Here is a 12,033-nt window from a genome sequence, read left to right as displayed (position 1 = left end):
CCACAAATTCACCTTGAAATTTTCCATGTCTTGTGACAAACTGCGTTTCATAATGTCCCATCTCCCAATGTCTCCCATCCCCTTGTTCCAGTCTCTTTCTGATGTTAGGTATATATCCAACGTTTACCTTTAAAACGTTAACATAAAACACTCAGCTCCCAACGTATTTGCCGCTCATCTAATATCTCCTCTCTTCTGTTTCCGATGTAGTACTCCCCAGTTTCTTGTCTTCCAAAATCACCAGCTTATGCAGCGATTATCTAACAGTCCTAAATTGAATGTGAAAACAGTCCTAAATTGAATGTGAAAACAGGCCTAAATTGAATGTGAAAACAGGCCTAAATTGAATGATAAATCTTCAGGCGGCTGTTGGAGAGTACACTAAAACCCAACACGGAAGGGTGCTTGCTGTATTCGGCTATCAACGACAATAGTATTATTTGTATTTAGTTCGCGTCTACCAGTCAAATTTTGTCGGCCTCCTCCTATTGGCCGTCCTATTGGTCAACGTCTTATAGTCTCCTTTTTGTCGAACGTTTTTTTAGCAAATTTCCCCTATAGGGAATAAGCTATTACTGTAGTACTCATGGTAAGACCTGGACACGGGACCGATTTACTTTTTTGTTTTGAGGTCCCTAAAGACCAAAAACACCATCTGTTCAAATTCATATATTTATATATGTGTCCGTTAGCGCAATAACTCGATAAAAAATCATCCGATTTTGATGAAATTTGTATTCATCTGTTTTAATGTAAACAAACATTTTCTCCCTAAGAATAACATGGGAACTTTGAAGGCCACTGGGGCAGAGCCCTGATGGAATTCTAAAGTTTTTTTGTTTGTTGGCAAAACTACAAGGTAAGACCTTTCTAGCGTCACCTTGGACATGGTAATCGGTAGCACCACCGCTCCAAAACAATTATGACAAAAATATGCCTAGCATATTAATATATAGAAGATAACTCAGTATAAGTAGTTTTGACATTTATTATGTAGTTTGACATCCATTTCTAAAAGAGCTCAAGAAAACCTGACAAAATACTAAATTTATAGCCTACGAGTCCAACTTTTGATTCATTATATTTTGTAAATAATGTAAGCTATAAAGATGATTTCTGTCTTATAAAGTGACTATATTTTACTTGGACAATCTTCTTGTATTCTGTTTCACTCAGGTGAGTATGGTGGTGCACCGCATTGAAAAAACATTGCTGATTGACGAGTTTGATTTTCACAAACATTTACTGCGAACTTCAGAAACTGACTGGGAGTGGCTGCGCAAGTTTTTCTTTGAACAAGTTCTGCAAACTCTAAGTGAAAAGGTAATTTATTATTATGCCCTTACAATTGAGTAAGGTTCTTCTACCCTAGTTTACTGGTTATAGGGCGGCTAGTTTTCATTAAATATCTTTTTTGCGTGTTATATCTGTGAGACTGCACAAAGTTCTGTTTTAATGGATTATGAATTGCTATTAAGACCGTGTCGTAAATATACTGTCCATATACAGTTAAAATTTTTAACTTTAGAAATACTTTTTTGCTGATTCTTCAGGATTCAAATTGAGAATTATTCTGACAGCTTCCTTTTGTTTCTTCAAAATGTCATTAAAGTTTTTTTTTTTTTTTTTTAGCCATATAAAGCCAAGCCAAAAGAAGTATGGGAACAAATATGCACATGATATATAATTTTTTACACACTTACATCAGTGCATAAATATGACATTCTGCGTAAAGTGAATATTCCTGAGTTAATTTTAGGAAGGATTTTTTCCACATGACAATCCCAGTTCAAATTGTCATCTATTTCCAACCCCAAAAATCTAGTAGACTTTTCAATTTCTATTAGCTTATAGTCAATTGCAATTGTGGGTTCAAATTTTCTCCTGCACTGAGCAGTCTTAAAGGAAACAAAATTTCTTTTTGATGGATTTGATTTAATTTTAATATATGGTTGTTATAAAAGTCTGTTAAATTAGCCAATTCTAGGCAAGATAGGAATTCAACATCTTTGGCGGTTTGCGCTGACACTTTCAGATTTGAATTATCAGCATATAACACCAAGTTGTCTTGTGGAATTTTTTTAAGTGTTTGTGCAATATTTTTTACATAGCAGATAAAGAGGAGTGGGCCTAACAGATTCCTGGGAGACACCATGTGTTACTAATTTTTAAATTTGATTTTTATTTTGAAACTTTATTATACTCCGTATGACTTAATTCAACATATTGAAATCTTCCTGACAGGTATGACTCAAACCACTTCAATACAGTTCTATGCACACCAAGTGACTTTAGTTTATGCAAGAGTGTAGGGTGATGAACGGTGTCAAACGCTTTTGACAAATACATGAAAATTCCTACACAAACTTCTCCTTTATCAACTGACTCAATAATAGATTCAATGAAGTCAACAGCAGCAGTGGTAACTGATTTGTTGAAACGAAAGCCATGTTGAACACTATGAGATCGTATATTTCCAAATATTCGACAAGCTGATTATAGACAACTTTTTCAAAAATATTGGAGACTACCGGCAGTAAAAGCTATGGGGCGAAAATTTGATGGATCTTTTGTAAAAATTTTTTTATGAATGGGTATGACTGGAGATTTTTTGCTGATTAGGAAAAATTCCAGAAACAAAAGAAGAAATTATCAGATGTGCTAATACTTTACTAAGGTCGAATTTTGCTGCTTTTATAATTGTAATTGAAATCTCATCATACCCACTCGATAATTTGTTTGAAAAAGAACTTACTACCTTCCACCTCTTCTTGACAAGTGTGTATAAATCTAAAGCATGGGTTTACATAAAATATTTGGGGTTCTATTTTTAGATTATTCCCTATATGCAAATCATCATGACCAGAGACCATTAATACTAACTTCTTGAGCAACGTATTTAAAACATTACAGACCTCTTTTGGGTTAATACATTTCCGACCTTCAATATCTAATGAGATGTTTTCTATAATACTGGGCTTTTATTACCTATTTCAGAGTTTATTATTTCCCATACAGTTTTTTTATATTAATGGATTTTGATATTTTCCCATTATAATAAGAAATTTTTGGTAGTTCAACTCATATTTATACCAATACATTTGTCCTTTTATTAATTTTGATAGATAAATAAATAAATATAAATAAATAAATCTTTATTGTCACATAACGTTTACAAAATATAGCAATGCTATAAAACAGGTGACATTGTCAATACAGTATACAAATACCTTAAAACTAAGGAGTTATAAAAGAATAAAATAAACTAATGCTATGAAAATAGAAATAATTGTTGTAGACAAAATAGATAAACTTAAACATTGCATTTAAATACCAAATAATTACACATCTTGATCACATAAAAACTCATCTATACTATAATATGTTTTCCTTAAAAGAAAATTAGTAAGGCTGCTCTTGAAATGCTTAGACTGTATTCTGTTTTTGAGCTCTTGAGACAATTTATTAAAAAACTTTTTGCCCATGTATGTCGGAGTTTTTTCTACTAATGAAAGACGGTGCCGCGGATATTGAAAATTATATTTAAACCTAGTATCGTACTTATGCTTGACATTTTCACTAGATAATTTTTCAAAATTTCCCTCCACCATCAAAAGTGTTTTAAAAATGGTTAAACTCGGAACAGTCATTATCCCTAATTCTTTAAAAATAGGTTTACATGATGTTCTCCAAGGAGCAAATATCATTATTCTTAAAAACCTTTTTTGTATCTTAAAAATTAAATCAATGTTTGATGCAAAACCCCAGAATTCAATTCCATACTGAAGAATTGAATAGAAGTATGCATAATATAACATCAAACGAGTTTTTAAGTCAATTGTGTTTCTTAAACATATCATTTGATAACATGCCGAATTCAGTCTACTAATCAAATTTTCAATGCTTTTGTTCCAATTTAAATTTGAGTCTACGTACAATCCGAGAAATTTTGCATCATCTTGAACACATAAATTTTGGTCACTAAACTCTCTTGCCTGAGCAGTACAAAACTTTACCAATTGGGTTTTATCTTGATTCATTTTTAAACCGTTAATATTGAACCACCGTTCCAATTCCGATAGGGCTTGTTTAACTTTGAGAGATAGTTCTGAATCATTTTTAGATTTGACAACTGCAGTTGTATCGTCGGCATATAAAACAAGGTTGTTGGAAACATTTTTAGGTAAGTCATTTATATATAAAATAAAGAGTAAAGGTCCGAGAATTGACCCTTGGGGAACACCAACTGTAATTTTTTCCCATTCTGATATTGATTTTTCATTATTTTTAAAAATTACTGTTCTTTGAAATCGATTTGTCAAGTATGAAGTCAACCATAAAACAGATTCTTTTGAAAAGTTATAAATTTTTAGCTTTTTTAAAAGTATATCATGGTTGACACAGTCAAATGCCTTGGATAGGTCACAAAACACTCCCATTGTGCTCTGTGACCCATCCAAAGCCCATGAAACCTCACTAATAAAATCTGATAAAGCTTTCATTGTGCTTAAGCGCTTTCTAAAACCAAATTGTTCATTAGCCAAAATATTGTTATTCTCGAGAAAGTTTGAGATTTGTTTGGATGCTAATTTTTCAAACACTTTTGAAAATGATGGTAACAGGGAAACTGGTCGATAATTGTCCGGATTTTGTCTCTCGCCCTTCTTGAAGAGAGGTTTGAGCTCTGCATATTTTAAATGGTCTGGAAAAGTTTTTTTTTGAAAAGACTGATTAATAATTATAGATAAAGGTTCAGCTATGAAATTAGAGACAGTTTTCATCAGATCGATAGGAATACCGTCCCAGCCCGCAGATTTTTTACTTTTGAGAGATTTTATATTATTAATAACTTCTTCTGTACTTACAAAACTAAATTCAAATTGGTTAGGTTGATTTCCTGCCAATGAATGCCTTGTCATTTTTAGTGCATCCTCTTCATGAGGTATTATGCCAATTTCTTTTGTGATATTTTTAAATTTTTTATTAAAGAATTCAGAAATTTCCTTGCCATTTTTTAGATGATTGTCATTAACCTTAATATCAGGAAAGTTTAAGTCACTTTTTTTACAACCGAGTTCAGATTTAATGATAAGCCAAGCAGCCTTACTCTTGTTACATGATTCTTTTATAAATTTAGCATTATACAATTTTTTAGCTTCATTGCATACCTTGTTGAAAGTTAACTTATACCTTTTAACATAATTAATGAAATTATTATCATTTGATTTCTTTACTAGTCTGCTTAGTTCTCTTTTTCTAATACTAGATATTTTAATACCGGTTGTTATCCAAGACTTTTTTTTATTATGCGGTTTGGTATGATAAAACTTCATAGGAAATGCCTCTTCAAATAAATTTTGAAAAGTACCAAAGAAATTTAAACAGTTATTTTCAAAAGAATTATTTACAGATACATTCCAGAAAGTTTCTTTCACATTATATATAAATTTTGCTGTATTTTCTTCTGAGAAAATTCTTTTTTTACATTTGTTACCATTTATTATATTTTTATCAGTTTTACTAAATATATTTAAAAATAATGCTCTGTGATCAGAGATTCCTAATTCTAAATTCATTGTTGTTGATACAGACAGATGATGATTAATTTTTGGTGATAAAATATTGTCAATACAGGATTTTGTGGACTTGGTAATTCTTGTTGGAGAGGAAAAATTTATTTTAAAACCATATTGCTCTAAAATAGAAATGAACTCTAACTTTTTCTGTGGGTGGCTAGAAGTATCCAGTACATCAACATTAAAGTCAGCCGCAATATATATATTTTTAGTACATGTAGCTTTAACCAGAAGTTTTAATAACCCTTCCAACTTTCTAAGAAAATGTTTAAAGTTATCAACATTAGGTGTTCTGTAAATAGCAACAACAATAATATTTAGAGTAACAATTTCAATACAAGAAATTTCAAAAACATAATCTTCGTTTAAGGCACATAAATCATTTCTTACTTTATATACTAAATTTTCTCTTAATAGTATGCAAGAACCACCACGAATTCCTTCCTTCCTGCAATAAAAGTGTCCTAAAGTATAGTTAGGAATACTATTTAAGATTAAAATATTATCATTTTTTAGCCAGTGCTCGTTCAAGCAAACCACTGAAATGTTAGAATCAGATAGTATTATTTCTAAATCATTCTTTTTGTTTACTATGCCACCTTCAATATTCAAATGCATTAACCAATTAAATTTATTATCAGTTTTGGCTGCACTACAAACTGGCCATGAAAAATTAGTATTGTGTACTGAGTCATTTGAAAAGAAAGAAATATGATGGTTCTTACAGATAACACAGAAAGACGTCTTTTTTAAATCTAAGTTGGACTCACAATTTGGTTTGCCATCAAGTTTTTTTGTTGCACACTGGATGGAGAGGATAGCTGCTGTGACCTCATAGTGGTGTCTGGTGTAGTTGACTGTGGTTGAGCAACAGGGCTGGATGATCTCGTTGAGAAAGGCTGTTGATGGAGGTGACTTGAAGTGTCAGCTTCCGGTGTTGGCTGCTGACTTGTAGAAGAACCACCTGACAATGACTGCTCTGTTTTAGGAGTAGTAGTCCACTTCTCAACTGATTTTTCCAGTACTCTCAAGAAGTCCCTATGCGAGAGTCCATTCCTCAGGATTCTGGTAGACCTTTGAAAATATGAAACAACGATGATAGTGGCCTGAGTCGCACGTTGAAATTCGACAAGGTTTTGTATGAAATGGTCTGGTTGGATTAGGTCTCTTACGCAACCCATCGGAGAACACACAAGAGTCTTAAGTCCACTTGATTTGAATTGTTCCGTCAGCTGTAAAAATGCATTGTCATACTCCAGCCTCGATGGTTTTCCCCAATACACTTCCTTTGTCACCAGACTGAAGATTGTTGCTCCATTATCACATTGTTTAGTCAATCTGTCAGAAATGTAGTCCTTTGACTGAGGTCTTCCAAATTTATTTCTGAAGGTAACAGCAACTCCAGCAGACATATGTTTGGGATCTGCAAAATCCCTAGAAATGGTGTGGGCAAAACCCACTGACCGGTCATCTTTCATTTTGTCTATCATGATTCTCATGTTTGTTTCAACAATATTAATTTTCTTGTTGTCAAAATTCAGAGTAGACTTCTCTTCTGCTGCTTCGTTGGCTCTAACTATTTTTTTAAACTTTTCAGCCAGCTTGATTTTACCCCTGTTGCTGAAGTGCAGTCCATGAGATGTAAATAGGTGTCGGGGTAAAAGATGAAGGGGCAGTAGGGAAACATTTGAGTGCAAAGCCACAATGTCCTCCAAATCTTTATTAATTTTTCCAATTTTAACATCCAGTTCTGGTTTGTCATGTCTCCATGGCAGGGAAGCAATCATTAAATTCGTATGATTAGATATCTCAATGACATTTTTCACTTTATTTAGAAGCTCAGGGTTATGGGATTCCACGTCATTAGTGCCTCCAATGACCAAAAGATAATCCTCCTTTCCAAAGCCACTGATCCTCTCTCTTGCACATTCAACCACATTACTGAACGTAGCGTTTGGTTTCACAAAAGAGCAAACATTGAAATTAGTTCTTTGTTCAATGAGGTGGCCTAAGTTTCTTCCGTGGCTGTCTGCCAAAATGATGAGTTTTGACTTATCCGTTCGTGCTTTATTTTCACTGCTTTTTTGTTGTTGACAATTTGTTTTATCTTTTGGCCTACAAAAATTGCTTGATTGATTAGTGTCAGTATTTTCTTCATGACTTTTTTGTAGGACAGCAAAAGGGTTTTTACTTTCAAAACTAATCTCTTGATTATTGTTTTGAGCCACAACATGTTTACCAACCGTTTTCCACTGACTCGCTGCACCATGTTGTAGAGAAGGAAAACAATGAATACAATCAAATTTTGTATTCTTTAACTGTTGATATTCATTTTCCAACGTTTTATAATCAGAATGCAGTATCTCCATGGCTTTAAGTAGGTTTATGTTTTCAGTTTTAATTTTAGCTAACTCTTGCTTCAATATTTTAGTGTGAAAATCCTCGTTTTGTTGGTTGTCAATTTTCAATTGGTTGGAACTTCTGTCAGACTTTTCAAAATTTACTCTAGATGTTTGCATTTCAATCAAAGATTTTTCTATTTCCGTACATTTATTTTTAACGGAAAGTAATTGAGATTTTAGATCTTCGTTATCAGAGATGTCCACCAATGACGCACCTGTTTCACATTTTTCCCTATTAGGTGTAATATCGGGGGAATCAGGCGTAGAAACAATGGGTGTTGAGCACTGAAGTGGTTTGGTTTTATTTCTTTGAATCAAGGAATTTTTCGGACTCTTAACAGGAGCAGGACTACCTACTCGATCCGGTAGCCCTGTAGCCTCCCATACTTTTTCAATCTCTACTAATGCAGCCTTAAAACTATCTCTATGCCTTACAGCAACAGTTTCAGGAGTGTACTTTGATTTGTTTTCATGGTAACTAGAAATATCATTTCTATTTACTTCTGCTATCTCATTAGTTGAAAAAAATCGTACTGTATATTTTGTGACAGTTTTAAGAGTCCTGTTATCTATCTTTTCAATTTGTGCAGGCCAGTGCTTATGGCCTCTAACTTTGGCAAATACCAAATCTTTTATTTGCAGCTCAGCACATCCTATTTTACTAGATTTAACCATTGAGGAGCTCATTTGTTCTCATCAATTAGAATAAAATTGTAAAAATGAAATAAATCTGTAGCTTCAAAATAAAGAAATAAAAATTTAAAGTTTAAACATTTAAAGTCAATACTATTCTTGTATTCAGATTACTAAAGTATTTAAAAATTAAAAGACTTGTATTTGTAGAAAATCACCAGGTACAGATTTAATGAAGAGTCTATTGAGAGTCTATTGAGATAACAACATGAAATAGGTTGGCAAAGGTCAGTTGAGCTAGACTGCCCTCCTTATCTATCTTCTGTCTCTCTCACACACTCACCAATGTCCTGCTTATCAGCTAACTCACCGGCAATAGTCAGGAAAATTCAGAACAAAATAATTAATAATTTAAAAATTTGAAATTAATATATGATGTTATTAAAAACTTCTATACAACAAAAAAAGCAAAACTTCTATGCAACATCTTCATGCCAATTTCAACTTAACTTTCTTTAAAAAACCTATGTAAATTTCAATAGTTTTAAGAGCAAGAAACACACATGAACTGCAGCTACAGGGGCTTCCCCCACTCGTCAACAATAGATGAGGATCTTTTGTTCTCCTGACAAATTTATTAAGATTAATAAGCTCTTTGTCTTTTTCTCTAAGCTCATTAGTAATTCAATTCAATTCAATTCAATATCATCTTTATTCTGTTTCTTGTAACATTTACAAAGAATAGAGTCACACATAAGGTAAATATAACATAAGGTCATACAACATAAGGTAAAATAATATAAAATAGTTTCATACTACGTCACATGTAACTGAGTTTCCCACATCATACAGTATTTACAATATATACATAGAAGAAACCTTGAAATAAAAATTATGTTTAAGATACAAAATAAACATTAGTTACAAAAACTACAAGAGGATAGAGACAGAGAGAGAGAGAGTTAAAAAATCATATATTTACAAGAAAAATAAAGTTGCTATGAGATAAAGTCTTGGAGAGAGTAAAAAGCAGATTTAATTAGATATTCTTTAAGTAATTTTAACAACCTTTTATGGTTTTTCTCTGATTTAATATTTTGAGGGAGGTTATGAAAACATAAATTGCCCATGTAAGTGGTTTTCTTTTTAAAAAATTCCAATTTGTGTTGTTCAACTAAACGATGAGCTCTTGTGTTATACGAATGGGTTGTGTTGCCAATTGAAATTTTATTGTTGAGTAGTGTAAATTTTATTGTTTCATAAATGTATAAGCCGATAACTGTAAATATTTTTAAATCCTTGAAAATATGTTTCACTGAAACTTTTCGCTTCAGATGAAACATTATTCTCAATGCACGTTTTTGTTGAATGAGAATTTTGTCCATGTTCTTTATTGTTGTCGATCCATATATACTAATACCGTAGGCAATATGAGAATGAATTAGGGCGAAGTAAATAGATTTCATGGTTTTTAGATTACACCAGTGGACCATTTTCCTTAAAGCGTGTATGCCACTAGATGTTTTATTTATAACATGTTCAATATGGTTGTCCCATGATAAATGTTCGTCTATAATTAGACCCAAGAATTTAGTTTCATTTACATGGTTCAAGATTTCATTTTCAATGAAAATTGTTGGACTTGTCCCATTTCTCGCTCTCTTAGTTGAAAATGACACAAAATTTGATTTAGTAGAATTTAAAAGAAGATTTTTACTATTTAAAAAGTCTTTTATTAAAGATAAGCCAATCAAAGATGACATTTCAACATTTTCTACTGTGTTAGCAGAAACAATTACATTAGTGTCGTCCGCATAAAGACACACTTTACTATTTCTGTCCCATGTCAATTCAGGTAAACCCTTCAGGTAACATAGAAACAGTAAAGGGCCCAAAATAGATCCCTGGGGGACACCGTACCGCACTGGTAATGGACGAGAGGCAAATTTTTCCTTATACAAATATCTTGAATGATCTTTAAAATATTCTATTTCTACAAATTGTTTTCTCTGTAAGAGGTATGAGCGAAACCATGCCAGTTCGGTAGATTTTACACCAAGATAGCTAAGGACTTCAATTAATTTGCAGTGTTCAACACTGTCAAACGCCCGGGACAAGTCCAAGAAAATACCTACAACTTTTTCACCCCTATCAATAGATTCGATGATGGATTCAACAAATTCAATACCGGCTGTTATTGTTGATTTGTTTGGCCTGAAACCATGTTGTTGGTTATCCAATAACATGTTTGATTCAAGATAATTTTCCATCAGTTTTCCTTTTTTTATTGTAATAGTTTTTTTTTGGAAAAGCTTAACAAAATGGTATTTAAAGGACATAAAAAAACAGTTGTACTTCTCATCTGATAAGGCCAAAAATACATCCAACCATGTTTCTTTCTTTAATAGGTTTTTAAACAGTGTTATATTGTCCTTTGTAAAACTTCTACGTTTACATGTGGCACTAGGGTTATTATATTATATATTTTTACATAACTAGATAACCTGTTGCTCGAAATCGAGCAAAACTGCAACTTGTAATAAAATAATGAAAAACAAAAAACATAAACAGGAAAACCTCAATCATAGAGTCACTCTAAAGTAATTTCTATGACTGATTATTGATTATAGAAATGTAAAATAAATTATGTTGAAAAAAATTATAAAAGTAACCTACTGTACAATTACAATATTTAAATATAGATCCGTTCTCATTTTGCTTTGGTTATCTCTTATGTACTGTAGGCGGGTGCCCTCTATGAGATCGTAGATGTCAACCACACACTGTAAAGTGAGCTTTTCAGACCTAATGTAGCAAGCTAAATCCCTCTCTTGACGCTAACCAATAGGGTACTATAGCATTGTTAAATTATTCCTGCGATATGTTCTGTTTTAGGCGTGTTTAAATTAGGTGCGCCAACCAAAGTCTCCGGTTGGGAACAGAGTGGATTTAACGACGTATCTAACACTATTAGTTAAAAAAAAAAAAACAGATTTATTTGGCTAGGTGGTGCTCTGTTTTCAGCTTTAAAATAGCTGTCACATCTATACAGGTAGCATCATTGTAGCGAGGGAAGTCACTTCTTTTGTCTCTTACTATGCATGTAAGAATCTAACTTGACTCCTCGGAGCTCTCGTCCCTACAAATGTCTGCCACCGTTTTAAAAGATTGAGCAAATGGGTTTGGCATTTGTGACCCTATTTTCCACATATTTTTAAATTGGATCTTTTGTTTAAATTGTTGTACATGCGCTGTTGGGTTCCAGTGCCAACATACTTATAGATCTGTGCGTATTCAGGATCATGGCCTTTTTGCGGAATTAGATAACTACTTGGTGATAAAACTTGTCATGGATCTTGAAATTGTAGATCCCCTGTATGACCCTCTTGTCAAAATGAGCTTCAGAGCTGACCATGGCAAAG

General features: G+C 32.7%; 1 protein-coding gene across 2 annotated transcripts in view; it reads left to right on the top strand.

Moving 5' to 3' along the window:
- The window catches only part of LOC128983943 (erythroid differentiation-related factor 1), a 179,413-nt gene that overhangs the window by 41,269 nt on the left and 126,111 nt on the right, over positions 1-12,033 (top strand). For both annotated transcript variants that reach the window (XM_054403223.1, XM_054403228.1), the window contains exon 4: positions 1,177-1,323. In XM_054403223.1, the coding sequence (XP_054259198.1) occupies positions 1,177-1,323 (147 nt within the window). The remainder of the gene's footprint in view (positions 1-1,176; positions 1,324-12,033) is intronic.

This window comes from Macrosteles quadrilineatus, unplaced genomic scaffold (assembly GCF_028750875.1).
Source record: "Macrosteles quadrilineatus isolate MER2022 unplaced genomic scaffold, UCM_ALF_1.0 Scaffold_1__1_contigs__length_201487025, whole genome shotgun sequence".
In the NCBI taxonomy this organism is placed as follows: Eukaryota; Metazoa; Arthropoda; class Insecta; order Hemiptera; family Cicadellidae; genus Macrosteles; species Macrosteles quadrilineatus.
Note: the sequence above shows the minus strand (reverse complement) of the source record. Positions and strands in the feature narration are given on the sequence as shown.